At 36.2% G+C, this 17,482-nt stretch overlaps 1 protein-coding gene across 3 annotated transcripts in view; it reads left to right on the top strand.

Moving 5' to 3' along the window:
* Nucleotides 1–17,261, top strand: part of LOC138709195 (torsin-1B-like) — a 215,259-nt gene extending 197,998 nt beyond the window's left edge. For 2 of the 3 annotated variants that reach the window (XM_069839782.1, XM_069839785.1), the window contains one exon: nucleotides 11,085–17,261. In XM_069839782.1, coding sequence (XP_069695883.1) covers nucleotides 11,085–11,205 — 121 coding nt within the window. In that variant the 3' untranslated portion in view covers nucleotides 11,206–17,261. Of the gene's footprint in view, nucleotides 1–8,305; nucleotides 8,433–11,084 lie in introns of those variants that run through there. The other variant, XM_069839783.1, reaches the window with a different exon arrangement.
* The last annotated feature ends 221 nt before the right edge of the window (nucleotides 17,262–17,482 follow it).

The raw sequence follows: 17,482 nt of genomic DNA, 5'->3' as shown, positions 1-17,482 counted from the left end.
GCAGGGCTTTCCTTATCGAATGTTTCTGTCTACATCTCCTGATGTATTGGCTATGATATGGGTTTCCGATGTTAAAACCCATTGAGGATCAAAAATATTAATGAGCTATATTTTGTCTTTCGTTCATAAAGTTACAAAAATTATTTAAAAAATTTAGTGACCAAATTTATGTAACCGTTTTATACACATTTGCTCTCATTTATTTTATTTAATATTCTATCATTAAAATTTTTATATGCAATAATTGCAGTTGTGAGAAATACGAAAAACACCATGAGTTTCATTTCAAGAAAAACAAATGTAACTGCACTACTGTCTATAAAAAGTGAAACACCCTGAAGGAACATAGATAGGCATGTGAAAATTATACTAAATATAATGCAGGGTATGACAAGCAAGTGATTAGCATTTCAAAATGATTTTGCATCCCTGAACCCAGCAGTGGCCTTTGAACTGTTGTGGTATGTGCATAAATAGAGGGCTGTGGAGCCAGACGAGCAGTGTAGAGTCAACAGGCAGTAAACCTTTCTCTAAAAAATCACTATGCCTCGTCGTGCTAAAAGGCCGCAGTATAAACAAACAAGGGATGAATGATTGGCCTGCGTAAAGGTAGATTTTCATATCGCGATATTGCTGCTCATGTGATACACCATGCCACTACAGCAATGCGAGTGTGGAAGCAGTGGACCGAAGAGATTCGAACACATCGAAAATCTGGCAGTGGACCACGATCTGTGACGACACCATGGGATGACAGACATCTCGTCCACATGGTAGTGATGGATCGTTCAGCTTCATCACAAGGGTTAGCACAATGGTGGAGCACTGTAACAGGTGTAGCATTATCTGCTTCCACTGTTTGACGACGTCTTCTTCGCAGATGGCTGGTTGCACGCACTCCTTTGTGACGGATTCTCTTGACCCTAGATTATCGACGTCTCAGGCTACAATGGACTCGTGAACACACAGAGCAGCATGCAGATTGGCAACATGTGGTGTTTTTTGGGATGAATCCCATTTCAATTTGGACTAATGGCGGTCGTATACTGATTAGATGATAATGTGGTCAACGGTATCATCCAGACTGCATTGTCCAGTGTCATCTGGCTGACCGCCAGGTGTGATGATATGGAGCGCCATTGGGCATCATTCACGATCTCGGCTGCTATGTATTGAGGGTAAATTCAACCCCAACTGGCACTTTGAGGACGTTGTAGAGGCAGATATCATACCCTTCCTTCAGCGCATTCCTGACACTATATTCCAGCAAGACAATACACGACCACATGTTGCCAGGAATGTTCAAGCTCTCTTCAACGCACAGCACATTCAGCTTCTTCAGTGGCTTGCCCGTTTGCCAGTTACGTTGCCTATTGAACATGTATGGGATATGGTTGGTCGACAAGTAGTCTGTCAATAACCTCCAGCAGCCAGCTGCAATGAACTATAGGCATGTATACAAGCAACCTAGCAGGCCATTCCCTAGATCGAAGGCCTCTTTGATTCATTGCCACGACGTATAGCAGCTCCTGATTGCAGCTCGTGGAAGTTTCACAAAATACTGATGTACTCATGTGTATTAGTCTGAAACGTTAATCATTTGTGTAATCAATATTAATAATATGTAAAATAAATTCGATTTATTTCTCATGATTTCTTCATGGTGTTGCAATTTTCACAAACAGTAGTGTAGAAACTGTAAATTATTATTGAATTTATGACGATTTTATTTAACTCGAACATTTCAAATATTTTGTCCTGTTCTTCATTCATTAAAGAGTGGCATACATTGTAGTAACATTAATAAATATATTATATACGGCAATTATAAATTTTATTGTTTTGGTTTATGGAACTGATTGAGTCTTCACATAATATACACACATTAAAAAAAGTTTTGCATCACTTATAAACTAAAACATACTATGCTCTTGTCACAAAATTGGAAGTGATATGTGAAAATGGAACACATCTGCAATATAAATTGCTCATTAAATGGAAAACAGATCATAATGTAAACAAAAATAGAACTTTATTCTCTCACTATAAACTTGAACATGTCAGTCCAATGAGTTTAATACTCAGTAGTTCGTCCCCTTGCATTAAGACATGCTTGGATCCTTCTTGACATACCATCCATCAGTTCATTGAGCCACTGTTGGTCTAAATTGTCCCATTCTTCAATTCTGCATAGATCTCGCCGATTGCATGGTCGATCAGGACGTCCAAAAACAGTTTGTTTTAAATGATCCCAGACATACTCAATAGGGTTCATGTCTGCGGGAACAAGCTGGCCATTTCAGTCGGACCATATCTATATCACGAAGTTCATCATTGACATTGCCTGCACAATGAATGCGAGAGTTGTCATTCATAAAAAGGAAGTCTTCTCTGAAATGTTGACAATACGGTAACACTATAGGGCAAAGAATGTCGTTCCTATATTGTGGAGCATGAGGTGGCCCCCTGTAATGCCACCCCAAAACATCACTGAGCCTCCACCTTACTGTACTTGTGCAGCATGTCTCAGACTTGTAACATTTCCCGATTCCCTCCAAACAAGTTGCTGACGATCGTCAGACAGAAGACATGCGAGTTTCATCAGTGAACAGCACTTTGTGCCAATTCTCAACAGTATCTGCATGATTCATTGCCCATCTGTAACATACTCTAACATCTATGTGTATGAAACAGAGCTGTCATGATCGTCTCGAATGAAGATCAGCATCAAACAATCTGTTTCTTACAGTTTGGTTAGATACACGACGCCCTGTGGCCTCCAAGAAATCATTATTCAAACCTGTAAGCATTGGTCATGTGATTTCTCCAAGTCAAAATTCTCAGATAGCGACCATTGGCTGCAGTTGTAGCCCGTGGACGACCCGAGTGAGGCAAGTCCTCAACATTACCTGTATTTCTGTAATGATTCCAAGTCTGTACCACATCACTTTGATTCACATGTACACGTCTAGTAACTTCCCTTGACGACAGTCCTTCCTGACATAGTGTGACTATTCGGACATGGTCAAATTTCGGGATTTGTCTTCTTGCCATAGCAATGACTGAGTAACTTCCACACAGTGAACAGAACAATAGTCTGTAATGCTTCCTTTACAACAATGTTACGACTTCAACTGATATTCTCCTTATGCAGTGATGTTGTTTTGTTTTCGAAAGGTAGGGTGCAGTGCAGGTTTGTTTATGCTTAGAGACAGTTCAAGGGACTGATGTGTACACATAACAAACAGTCAATATAAGAGAATGCTAACGATACTTAGAGAGGTGATACAACACTTTTTGTGTACTTCAGCGAGTATTAAAAATTGGTTTATCCTTTCACAGTCGACTAAAAGAAGTCAGTAACAACACAGGTTATTGGTGTGTATATTGAATGGACACCAAAAAGCAACCTTTTTCAGGGCTACTTATTTTTTCCAAAATGTATTCAAGAAACATACAATAATTCTGAGTAACATAATTATGTTCAAATTCCAAAGATGTAATAGTAGACCATAATAAAAAAAAAACAGTCACGGCTGAGGACCGAAAGCAAAACATTTTCTTGGTGGGTTATTGTGCTATCCATTCAGCTATGAAGGAGATACGGAATGCATGAATATAACATTGAAGTTGATTGCATGTACTATTATTATCTCTTAATATCTATTTTTTGTTCAACAAGCATTGACACTTATAAATGTAGCTTCTGTTCATTCTAAATCTTGACTACTATGGATGTTCTTGTATACCATAACATCAGGATTAGTTTTAATTGTAATTTTGTGACATATTCAGGTTGGATTTATGCCAATAACTCTATCATTTGGCAGTCAATTAAAAAACACAACTGGCCACTTTTTGTTTTCGTGTGTATACATACAGTATATATACAAGGCGTGTTCTTAAAGTAAGTTCCGTTTTCAATTATAGCCGTTGTATCACTGCAATCGTTATTTTGCGCATGCATATTTTCTTCTTCAGTCCTCAGGCAAGCTGTGCATGCAGTTTCAGAGCTTCAGTCTGTGTGTGTGTGGTTAGTTGTGATCAGTTGAAATGTTTAAAGTGATCGAGCACCCCACCGACTGTGAGATGCGGTCTGTTATCTGTTTCTTCAATGCGAGAAACATCGAACCAGCTGACATTCATCGTCAACTTTGTGAGGTGTATGGTGATGATGCCATTAGTGATGGAATGGTCAGGAGATGGGTTAGGAAGTTCAATGAGGGCTGCGTCTCTATGCATGACGAGCAGCATACCGATCGGCTATCTTTGATCAATGACGATTTGGTGCGTGCTGTCGATGAAAAAATTCATGAGGACAGGAGGTTCACAATTTCTTCGCTTTCATTGAATTTTCCACAAATGTCGCGGAGTGTTCTCTATAAAATTGTGACAGAACGATCACGATATCAAAAATTATGCTCACAATGAGTACCCAAAATGCTCACCGAGGAACACAAAACCAAACGAGCTTCCAGTGCATTGAGCTTTCTCACACGTTACAGTGAGCAAGGTGATGAGTTTCTTGACCATATCGTGACAGGTGACGAGACTTGGATGTCTCACATGACACCTGAATGGAAGCAGCAGTCCATGGAATGGAGACACACTGCATCGCCAAGGAAAAAGAAATTCAAGCAAACCATGTCAACACGCAAGATCATGTGTACTGTTTTTGGGACAGAAAAGGAGCCCTACTCATCGAATTCTTGCCTCGGTGTGAAACCATTAATAGAGAAACCTATTGTCAGACCTTGAAAAAACTCCTTCGCGCAATTCAGAACAAGAGATGTGGGATGCTGACCGATGGAATTGTGTTGCTTCATGACAACGCTCGGCCACACAGCTCATGACACCCAAAATCTCATCTGGAAATTTGGCTGGGAACAAATTGGCCACCCCCCTACAGCCCGAATTTGGCTCCGAGTGACTTTCATCTCTTCCTGCACTCATGAAGTTCCTCGGTGGTCAACATTTTGATGGCGACGATGAAGTGAAAACAGCAGTGCGGGAATGGTTCGCATCACAGGCAGGCGAATTCTACAATGAGGGGATAGAAAGACTTGTGCCACACTCGATAAATGCCTCAATAATGGTGGAGATTATGTTGAGAAATAATTGAAGTGTGGGGAATACAATGCAACAAAAGCGGTTTGTAAATATCTTCCCATTTACTTATTACACCCTTTTGGAACTTACTTTAAGAACACGTCTCGTACATAGGCTATACCGGGTGTTTCAGACCACCTGTATCAGGCTTTTTTTCTCCAAAACTGTATGATACTGGCTGTTCATAAAAAAAAAATTTGATCAACCTAAACCTATGTAAAGAATCCATTGGTGGTAGTACCATTTCCCATAACAACCCGGAAGTAGGGGTACCTGTGGTCAACTTCGAAATTTCAAATGAGAACATACTCGTAGATCATTGAAGGTATCATTGTAAACTACTTTTAAAAAGAAACAACTTTTACTGAAACTTTTTTTTTCTTCTAACTTTTATTGTTTACTCACAAAGCAACAAAAATGGGATCTTCTGAGCATGCTATACATTGTTAATGTATGTACACTCTTCATAGTAATTCTTCAAAATGTCCGCCACTCTGTGCTAAACAACATTCTGATCTCCTACTAACATTATTTTGTGATTGCACAGAGCACTTCAGCACACCTGAGAGACCCACAGGGTTCTTTAATTCTCCTCCAAAAGAAGTCATTTGGAGCGAAGTCAGGAGATCGGGGCAGCCAAGCTACTGGTCCTCCTTGTCCAATCCACTATAGGGGAAATAACTGGTTAATAACTCGTCGAGCCCAATGTGAAAAGTGAGCCATACAGCCGTCCTGCTGAAGCCACATTATTAACAGAAGCACAAGGGGAACATCATGAAGCAAATGCTGCAAAATGTTTTGGAGAAGCATGCATATATTCTATCATTCAAGTTCTCCTAAAAAAAAGTATGGTCCTATGACTCAGTGTCCAACGAGGCCACACCATGTTCAGGCTCCACACATGCTGGTAATCCACTTCACGTAGCCAGTGTGGATTAACCGGAGACCAATAATGGGCATTGTAGAGATTCACCTGACCATAACTTTTGAAAATTGCCTCATCAATTCACAGAATTCTGAGCTCGAAATCACGGTCCGTGTTTAGAAACCAGTTGCAGAAATCAACACGAGTCTGGGAAGTCATGTTCCTCAAGTTACTGATGGAGATGAATATGGTATGGATTAAATTTGTTGTCTTTGACAATTCTAAACATTGTACTAAGGTACAATCCTGAGTCACAGGCAATCCTCCTTGTGGAGTCATGAGGATTAACTATCATCGCAGCGAGGACATTGCAGCTTTCTCATTCCTCACAGGTCATCTGATACACTCACCCTCGTGGAGAAAATGCTCCCAAGAACAAGAGAGTCTATTACAATGCTTCTCGGTAATCATCATGTGGATGAATTACTTCAGGTTGACTTACTATAAAATCTTTCACATCTATGGAAACATTCTTTAGTTCAGCTGCAATATATGGTACTTCTACCTTAGACCTGTAATCAGCAAACTGTGCATGATGTTGGGCCAGAACTACATAGTACTTAAACCACTTAAGCAGGGACCTCCAGTCCAGTTGATAGTCTCTTTGTGATGCAGACACTAAATGCTTCCTCCAAAAGGAGCTCATGAATGTGATGTCTGCACACCAGATATAGAACTTCTGATAGTTGACTATGGTTGTACGACTTGAATGTATTACCCAATTACCCATATATCAGTATCTCAAAATCTGTGCTTCAGTGGCTGGCCATGATAATATCTTTGAAAAATATTGGAGTGCAAGGGGTCAAATGACTTTATTGTCAAACGCCTGGCATTAGAAAACAGCATATATCAGTATGGCATATCCTGCATGAAATTAAGCATCGTTGAGCATACCTTAAATAAGCTCTGATCTCTACAATTTTTGGCATATATCCGTTTTTAATAGTGTACTACTAGATAAGAGTGTGGGAGGTGAAAATTTGCGAACTTTATTTTTTCAGGTTATAATAAGGACCACCCTAATATATATATATATATATATATATATATATATATATATATATATATATATATATTTTAGGGTGGTTCTTATTTTTAAAGTTTTAAAATACCTTCCTCCCACTCCTGCAATCGGTTCTCTCTGGTTTAAAACTAATGTGGGTGAAATTCTGGTCCAATAGGTTAATATTTGAGGTATGCTCAATCCAAGTGAAATTTCCCGTTACTGAGCAGTTATTCTGCATCTTATGTGGGTTCTGTTGGAACGATGTTTTAACTACCTACTGAATCAATCGATCAATAAATCAATGTATCATTCTTTTATATTGTAGGTAACAACATGGAACAATTTAAATAGTGACATTTTCACATAGAAAGCTGGAAGTTGATACAGAAAGTATACAAGAACACTAGAAGCCATCGAGCCCGTTCATTAATAACAGAAGAAATTGTAATGTTATGTTGTTATAAGGGAAACTTTCACATTCCAGCACAATACATCTGGTGCCTATTCGATAACAGAGGGTGAAGAAAGACACTGGAGGAGTGTAGACTTCTTTGAATCAGGATAGCACTTTCGGTGTTGCTGGATGAGTTGAGCATACCCTAATTATGCTATGATCATTTCAATTTTTGGCACATGTCCGTTTTTATTGGTGTACTACTAGATAAGAGGGTAGGAGATGAGAATTTCAGAACTTTTTTTTTCAGATCATATAAGGACCACCCTAAAATATGATTCTCACATACAGTATGTAGACCTGCCTTACGAGAAAATTTGTTGTGGCAAAGGATATTTTTCATGTAACATGTCACATGCTTTCGAACATCACTAGGTATGGTTTTGTCTCATTTACTCGTGCTAGCCATTGTTACATGCTCATATCAAATTCACACTTCGAATACAAGAACTTTAACACATTCATATAAAATTGCTTAAATTGTAATGTTGTAAAATTTTGACTTGTTCCACGTCTTAAAGCTTCAATGCTAATGTAAGATCTATATAATATAATAAATGAAATGAAATGAAAAATGAAAAAAATACAAACTGACTAACCTCCATAGGCAAATGGTCAGAGCTTATGGCTGGCTACAGTTCATGATGTCCTGGATTCGATTCCCAGTCAGAGCACAAGATTTTTTTTCTGTGTTCCGTCCTTGGTCTGGAATTTAGATTAAGTTTAGATTTAAGACCTATCATGGCACCACATAAATTACACATGGTCTCCTATCATATTATCTGGATAATATAACTCTGCTTTCTAGGCTCCCCAATCACAGAAGTGGATTATACATAAGCCACTGCCAAGAGAAGACAGGAATGTCGAAAATCAGCCTCATGGCATTAGAGGAAGTAGGAGACAATTATAGAGTGTAAGAAACAAAGGTTGTAAGAGTCATTTTTGTTATTTTTAAGTGGTTGTCAAAATATGTTGTATGTGTGAAGACCAATACACCTACAAAAGTCATATGTCGAAATTCGAAGAGAAAGTAGACCCTAGTTAATGTACGCAATCACAAATGTCACCAGTAGTAGATGATTTGCATGGGGGGGAAGAAAAAAAAAATTTTTTTTTGTCTCTCCTGAAAAATTTTATTCCGTGACTTACAAACCTTGTTGTTTACATTCTTCAATTGCAAAGTGATGACTGCATGTTAGTGAAACAATTGATATATCCTCTCCTCTGATCTACGTTATTAGTAGCGATTAGTGGCCAATAATAACTCAAGTATCCATCTGTAATGAGTGATAAAAATACGACAAAACACCGTTTTCCACACCAATGAGAAGGATATCTTGTCCTATGGAGACAAACTCGTCAGAGGCAGACAGTACACTTATTTCGGAGAGAGAAAATTCTTCTTTTGGGGGTAGAAGATATGTCAATAGAATGACAAACTCCCCAAATTGTTGTGAAGAAACCACCCCATGCATAATTGCCGTGGTTTCTGCTAGGACACTGTAGTAACTTTAGTAGCAAATATTTAGTAGTTTATTTTATGATGCTTTGTCAACATCTAAGGTTATTTAGCGTCTGAATGAGATGAAGGTGATAATACCGGTGAAACGAGTCCGGGGTCCAGCACCGAAAGTTACCCAGCATTTACTCATATTGGGTTGAGGGAAAACCCAAGAAAAAACCTCAACCAGGTAACTTGCCCCGACCGGGAATCGAACCCGGGCCACCTGGTTTTGCGGCTAGACGTGCTAACCGTTACTCCACAGGTGTGGACTAGTAGCAAATAATGTGCTAAGTAAACATGAAAAGTGATTTTGTTTGTTGTGACTGTGCAGCTATGATTTTTGAGCTGAATTCCAGAAGGAATCACCTTTATACAACTGTATCAAGAAGTGATATGAGAAATTCTGGGATGAAGGCTGTCTATGCACTACTCCTTGGCCGAACATCCAGGGCAAAGTGAAGGACTGTGGATCATATTAGATAAGCTTATAAGTGCAGCATCCGCAAGTCCACTATAGGGCAAGTTTAATAGTTGGTCTCGCAATCAACAGTGTGGCGAATTCTTCATAAGAGACTGAAGGTTAAACCCTGTAAGTTTCAGCTCCATTAGGCTCTCAGAGTTAATGACAAAAAAGTGCGTCTTAATTTCTGCATTGAAATGGCTACTTGACAGTTTGGCAGTTTTGCTCATCTTTGGAGACAAAGCAACTAACTTTTCATTTGTGTGGCAAGATGATTCAGCAAAATGTGTGACTCTGGGCGACTGAAAATCTGTATGCAATCATTGAACATGTACGAGACTCCCTCAAGTGAATGTCTTGCACAGTTTCAAAGGTGAAGGTGTACGGACCATTTCACCAGGGTGACATACTTGGCCATGTTGGAAAACTGGCTGGTGCCACAGCCTAATAAAGACAGTAATAATTACGTTTTTCAACAAGACAGTTGTCCAGATCATTATCACTACGAAGTGTAAGGGTCTTAATGAAAATATGCCACAATGTTGCATAGAATGCACAGGTAAAGAATATGACATGTTAATGCAGTGGCCACCTCATTCCCCAGATTTATTCTCATGTGACTTTTCTTGTGGGTATTCATGAAGGATACTGTTTTTGTACCCCCACTCCCCACATATCCGTGAACCTCGCAACCATATCACCCCACAGCTATGACACTGATTGACTGTGGTATGCTGACATATTTGTGGGACAAAATGGATTATCGACTATATGTCTGCCACATCAGCAAAGATGGACACGTGGAGCATTTGTGAAGCATGTAAAAAGAAAAAGATTTAGAATGTAATTGAACGTTTTGATTATGTAGCAACCAGTAGCAACTTGTATTATAAAATATTCAATGGTCTACTGGATAATAGCGAAATATTATCACAAATCCAGTTTAACGCTAAAAATTCACCAGTATTAAAAATATGTTCAAAATTCAATGAAATATGTCAAACATGGGCTCTAAATTTCAGCATTTCTTACATGAAATATAAACATTTTCTTATTAATATACTGAAGGTAGTTGATTTTAAATAGTATTGCTATCTATTATTACTCTGTAATTTGTCATATATAGCTACATTTTACTTTTGGTTATGATATCTATATTTATCTATTCTTCATTCTTTTTATTTTGTATTTTTCATTTATATTTGTATCTGTGTCTTTTATTTACGGAGTATTTGTCTTTTTTTTTTGTTTTTATCTCTTTTTATTCATGTTATCTCCAATTTTATGTTCTAAGCAAATATGTGTACTCTCTGTTGTAATTGGGACTTTGCCCTGTTATAGACATAAATAAATAAATAAAAGTTGAGTGATGGATTTGTAATTTGTGGAATGTGAAAGCATGCTCTCACCTCACACCACTTATGTTTTCAGTACTGTTTCCATTAAGGATTATTTTTCTCATACTTGAGATTTATTACCATTAAACAGTTGCGATTTTTTAAGTGTTATTTTGAGCATGTTTTTACGTCCAAATGTTGTCTTCATTTTATTTGAGATGTTTTTTGTATAAATTATTTAATTTTAGCATGTTTTTTAAATAAAGTTTTGTGTTTGTTTTAGAGAAATTTTGAAAGATTTAACATTTGGACCTGAGCCACATAACCTGTATTCGAACTCTGGATGCAAACGGATCGGTTCGAAAGTAACTGCACTGATTTATAAGCTTCGTTTTGAACTGTAATTTGTAAGTAAGGTATAAAGAAGATGACGTTAATAGCTGTGCTAATGTTGTTGGTGAGTAAAGTGGAATGGTTGACTTCTGTTACAGTGATATGGTGACATTTGGCGAGATAGAGAATCATGATTGTCAATAAATGATGCTTTTAATTTTTCGTATGCAACAGAAATATAATGGTGTAATCTGGTAAACATTTTTTATGAAACAAATTTTAATGAACTGAGCTGTGGGAATTTAAGTTATTCCATTTTGACTGTGATTAATTTATGAAGTGGATCTTCAGCTGTAAATTGAATGTTTATTCCACTTGTTATAGGAATATTTATTGTAATATACGTAGATCTATTTGTATTTGTGAATTTAACAAAGAATGAAATGATCATGCAAATAACCTTGATTTCTTATTGTACTTCTTTTAAAATATATATAAAACAGTATTTTTTCTTAGTATATGATATGTTACATTTATATACAACATTTAGATTATTAAAAATTGTTAATCGTCTGTGGTGATATAGTGATACAGCTCATGGCAGTATCATTCAAGATCTAAAAGGGTCGTGATTGTAAGATAAATGCTCCTAAGATTGTGCACTGAGTAGATTTGTGTCCTTAGATACTCATTTTTGAGACCAATATAAAAACTATATTTATGAAACGAAACTCTTGATTCTTAAGATCACAATAATATGAAAAAAAGTTACAAAAATGAAATATTTGTTCTTTACAAAAATGCTTCTTTGAAAAGTTGTGAACGTGCAATCTTACAGGCACTGTCCTATAAGACTGTTCTTTAAGAATGCGCGTCAACACATTTCACATTTAAAAAGTCCAACGCCTTCGTAGCTTGAACAATCATGTGACCACTGTTTGCACCCAGTCCTCAGAAATTGGTTCTTCATAGGCTTCGTCACAACCAGGACAGACAATTTTTCCTTCTGAAGTTGACACTGATGGATTATAGTAATTGAAACTCTTCCTACATTGTTTAATGTTGCACGACTTTTTTGTTGTAGCTGAAGAATCACTAGAATTGGTCTTTTCGCATTGTTTCTTGTTGCTAGAAGTTTTCATTGTTTCTAGAAGTGAGTTCTTGTATGGAGAGGAAGAGAAAATCTCAGATTTTTTTTTTAATTCTTTTCCTTTTCTTTGACTCCATTGTCTCTGGTAATGAAGAGATCATAGCTGTAAAATTAGTGCCTGTTCAACAATCTCAGGGTATCATTTTCGATTATTGTTCGACTTTTCTCTAACATTTCTTGGGTAAATATTAATTTTCTGTCTGATTTCCTAACATATGACGAAGTCATGACACACTTGAGTAGAAAGCTACAAGAAATAATATTTCATTTTTAAAAACTGGTTGTATGAGACGATGTGCCTCTAAGACTGTTTACTGCCTCTAAGATTGCGCACTGAAGCGCAATCTTAGAGAATTCTACATAGTTCTGCATTGTAGTCAATAAATGGCAGAAATGTTTACTTAGACAAACAGGGCAAAGTGCATAATGTAGCTTATGTATTTGTCTAGCAACAGTAATACATGCATGCAGGTTTACATCGTTGGAATTGTTAAATAAACTTAATCTTCTTCATATGCAAATTTATAAGAGAATCTGGGTAAGATCAATTTTTACCTAATGAACCTTTATAAATCCACTTTCACACAAGCACTTTACACCATAGAGCTACATCTCACAAGCAACTTCTCTCAACGGAACGACAGAAATCAACAATGTTGCCAACTATAAAAATATGACACTGCGCAGTCTTAGGTGCCTTTTAGCTTATTCTTTATTTTTAAAATATGGCATTGTTTCAGAGATCAGTATTTTGAAGTGTAATTTAAAACACAGTGATATCACAGTCCAGTAAATACAGTCACGAAGCTTGGGATGATTTTTTGCAATTCTCGCAATAGTTGCTAGCCGCTTGGAGCGCTGTGAGTACTAGGAACAATAAACTGTGCCACAGCCAACGTGATCTAATACAGGCTGTAACACAGACCATGTAACTCGCTTAACCCGATCACGAAGGGCGGCGTTTCAACCATATAAATTAGTTGGAATGCATAAACAGTAACATATGTTTCTCTAAAATGTAGTATAATTTCATTAATAAAATTTAAAACAATGATTATGAGACACTTCAGACATAATTCACTTGCGAGTTAAGGTGTAATATTATTTATGGTGTGAAAATCATGTTGTTCGTATGTGTAATACCTGCCTTTATTTCGATTAAATATTGTGAAATTCTCGTACATTCATTTATGCATGATTCAATGATTTTCATTTGCACCGCACAGATATTTAGATATGTTGAAATTATAGGTTATGTTTACTGTACCAGTTGCCCCTTTCTGTCTAAATTTAGTGATCTCCAATGCCTTCCCATTCATATGAAAATTATAGGTTATGTTTACTATATTTAACTTATATTCCTAAATTCGCAATCATACATTATAATTAAGCATAATGTCATGTATGATACCCCGGACATTCAATTTGTCTGTATTTTAATACTACAATTGAGTACTGAATTATTGTATTTATGTACTACTTAAGAGACGAAGTAACACGATTGTACGTACACTAATTTCATAGGAGTGGTATGGTAAATGTTTTGTCTAAAATTATGAAAGGTAGATGTGCTAAATTGAAATCACAATATAAATTCTTTTTTATTAAACCTCAAAATAGCTTCGATTCCAAGCTTAAAATGTTGACGCGAACGATGTTAACATGTAAAATTCTCTTCGCGTTAAAGTAACACAGTTTTGTAATTATTTCTGCAACATATTATGCAACAAGAAGTATAAACGGAACTTACACTGAATAAAGTGTAGCAATGATACACAATAAAGTTGTAATATAATATTTCACTGAGCTCTATACACTGAAATAGAAAACCCGAACAAACATTACGGCTTGATCTAGATCGAAAAGGCATATTTCGCATTTTTGTGAAAAGCTATGTAAACTGTGAAATGTTTGTTATCTGTTGTAATAAATGTAAATGGCTAAAATACAATAATTTGAATAATAATATGGAACAAGGAGACGTTTGTGGTACTATAAATTGTAAGAAAAATAGGTTAGAGTTATCCTTCTTCCGAAAGCTCCAGGAAGGTGAGTTTATAGAATATAATGTATATTTTATGAAAATAATACATAAACCTTATGTATTTCATATTTCAATAGTGGAAGGAAGGTGTTAATTTTTTGAAAAGAACACGATATCGAAAGTACAATACACTTTATCGTCTACTAGGGAAAGAGTCTGTGATGAGGTGATAGTAGCGATCCTGGTGGTGAGCAACTATCTATGTTTGCATATTTAGTAAATATTGAGCTTCGTGGCTGTATATATTAGACTGTTGTGATATTATAATGCAATTTGTATTACATGAGGTTGTTTTACTTAATTAGGATTGTAATAATATCAGAACAGCATTAAAATATCATTAAATACTTTGTTACTGTTAGTTAGGAAATACCCATCCGTGCTAGCAGTATATCAGCATTTATCGTACTGGGGAGCCTTGCCTTTACAATATATGTTCAAAGTGTCCTCCAATCATAGCGACATGTGACATGGAAATTGTTCATATGATTGATGGCTTTTCGTGTGTTTGTGTGGTGTCTCGGATAATTTGCAGCATGAAATTTTCATTACCTAATAAAATGATTAAGTCGGGTTTATTCACTATACAGAAGAGCTACTTGCATTCTTAAGGCTAGTGACCTAACTTGTCTTCTTGTAGATTCGAACATCAAAGGGAGGTGTTTGTTCACAAAATATAACACCTCCAGAGTCATGACATATGGACAGGTAAAGGAAGGCTGCTATACACGATAATTAACATCGTATATTAGAATATTTCAACTTTAATATATTTCAGAAACCATTCCAAATAATGGATTTGTTTCATTACATTCTTTATTCCAAATAACTTTGTTTTCCATCACCTTGCATTTCATAAATAAGCTTATTTTTTAGTCACCTGGTACCGGTACATATATGTCACGATTTTCCATTATCCAATTTTGGTGTAGTCAAGTATAATGGACAAAACTGATTCGAGAGCCTTTTCATTTCTCCAGTAATACTACTCTACATTTGTAATCTGTAAGTTTTCGAAACAATGGGGAAAGTAGAACTCCAAAGTTGCAACCAAGAATCATATTTTTAGTGTGACTTCCTTTGCAAGAGAAGTAGAGTTAGGGGCCTCATGTCACGTAAAAGAACTTTCTTCATGCAAAATGAATTACCCAACATTTCTTGCCTACGCTTCCAAGAATTGTACTAGTTCACTGAAACTTACAGAATATGAGGAGTTAATTGAATCTGTTAGGTATGCAGGTGTATAGTAAATGTCAACAGGCTGATGTACATAGAAATTTATTCCTCACTTTAAATTTACTAAAACTACTATTAAGCTGTATTTTTTTTAGACTGAATTTCTATAACTTTCAGTGTAAGATTTGTGTATACAGTCAGTAAAAAAGTCTCCGTACACCAGGCTCACATATAAACATTTGTGAAAAAATCTGATTAAATATATAGTAAAAGAATAAATTTTATTATTACGTAAAATATACTCTGTTTACGGTTAATACCTACAGAAAACAGCACAGTTACCTCTGTTCTTGTAAACACGACACAACACAACTCAAAACTAAAGGAGAGTACATAAAGTCTCCGTACAGGCAGCACTGGTGTAAGAGAACCTGTGTTTGTTGTTGTTCAGAAAGCTACAGGGTCAGTATAGAGTTGCCTGTTACTGTAGTAAGATAAGACGCAGCAAAATTGTGACTACAATGGAAATACCAATACCAATTAGAGAGTTAATTGTTAAGTTGAGAAAGGAGGGACAATCGATAAAAAAATAGCAGAAAATGTAAAAAAAACCTTCTTCTGTACAATATGTGTTTGAAAGGTACAATGACACGAAATAACTGGTTAGTAGAAGTCGATCAGAATGATCCAAGAAACTGGAATCCAACCATAGACGAGCAGTATTGCGATCCGTCAAAGAAAATCCAAAGATAATTGCACAGAGATTGACGGTCATGGTTAAAGAAGATTATGGGGTAAAGGTGGTATCTCAGCCTATAAGAAATGTCATAAAAGACAAAAGTTACCATGGCTGAGTTGCCCGAAAGAAGCCCTATGTGAGCAACGTCAACAAGCAGAAGAGATTGGCTTTCACAATGGAGCATGTTAACAAACTGCAGGACTTCTGGAATTCAGTCATAATCTTCAGTGATTCAGATGGTAGGTCAATGGTATGGAGAAAGCCTAGTGAACAATTACAGAGCAAGAATTTGTGCCCTACTGTAAAACATGGAGAAGGTAGTGTTTTTGTTTGGGGCTGCATGCGTGCTGCAGATTTGGAAAATTTGGTTTTTGTGGACGGGTATATGAACTGGATACAATATTTGAACATCCTGAAGGAAAACCTACACGATAATGCTGAAAAACTCAACATCAGTGAGACATTTATTTTTCATCAAAACAATGACTCTAAACACACTGCCTCAAATGTAAAGCTCTGGTTATTTTACAAAAAAAAAAAAAAAAAACAGCTCTATACTCCTCCCCTATCCCCCGACATGATCCCCATAGAACATTTATCAGATGAAATGGAACGAAGGCTGAAAAAACACAAGATAAGAAGCAAGCAACAATTGAGGGAAAAATTCTAGAAGAATGGGGCAACATTGAGCAAGAGAAAACAAGAGAACTAGTACAAACCATGCCTAAAGGCATGAGGGATGCAATAAAAACAAAAGGAGGTCCAACTGATCACTAAATGAGAAGTGGTTGGTGATTTGAATGCATATAAACTGTAGTGTATGGAGACTTTTGTTTTATTATGTTTTTGTTTTTCAGTTTCATTTAATGTAATTTACAAGTTTGTTTATTTTTCAAACTATTGTATATAATTCCGTTAGTATAAATCAGGGTAATCTATAGAAATGGAACAGCATGTTTTTGTTTTACTTTCGTATATGTTATTATGTAAAAGAGAATAAATTGGTAGGTTGTATGAAGATATTTTTTACTGACTCTATGTAAGTACTATAGAATTAAATATACACTGGTAGACAAAAAATTTGGGACACTTGAATTTTACTTTGTAAATGTATTTAATAGGTCACTAAGATTATAATCTTATTATACAAAAAAGAAAATGAACATGACTTCATAACACAAACAATTTCCAACAATAATGTCCATTGTTTTACCGGTTGTTGTGTACAGTTGTGAAACT

The sequence above is a fragment of the Periplaneta americana genome, chromosome 11 (genome assembly GCF_040183065.1).
Source record: "Periplaneta americana isolate PAMFEO1 chromosome 11, P.americana_PAMFEO1_priV1, whole genome shotgun sequence".
In the NCBI taxonomy this organism is placed as follows: Eukaryota; Metazoa; Arthropoda; class Insecta; order Blattodea; family Blattidae; genus Periplaneta; species Periplaneta americana.
This window is presented reverse-complemented; position numbering and strand designations above follow the sequence as displayed.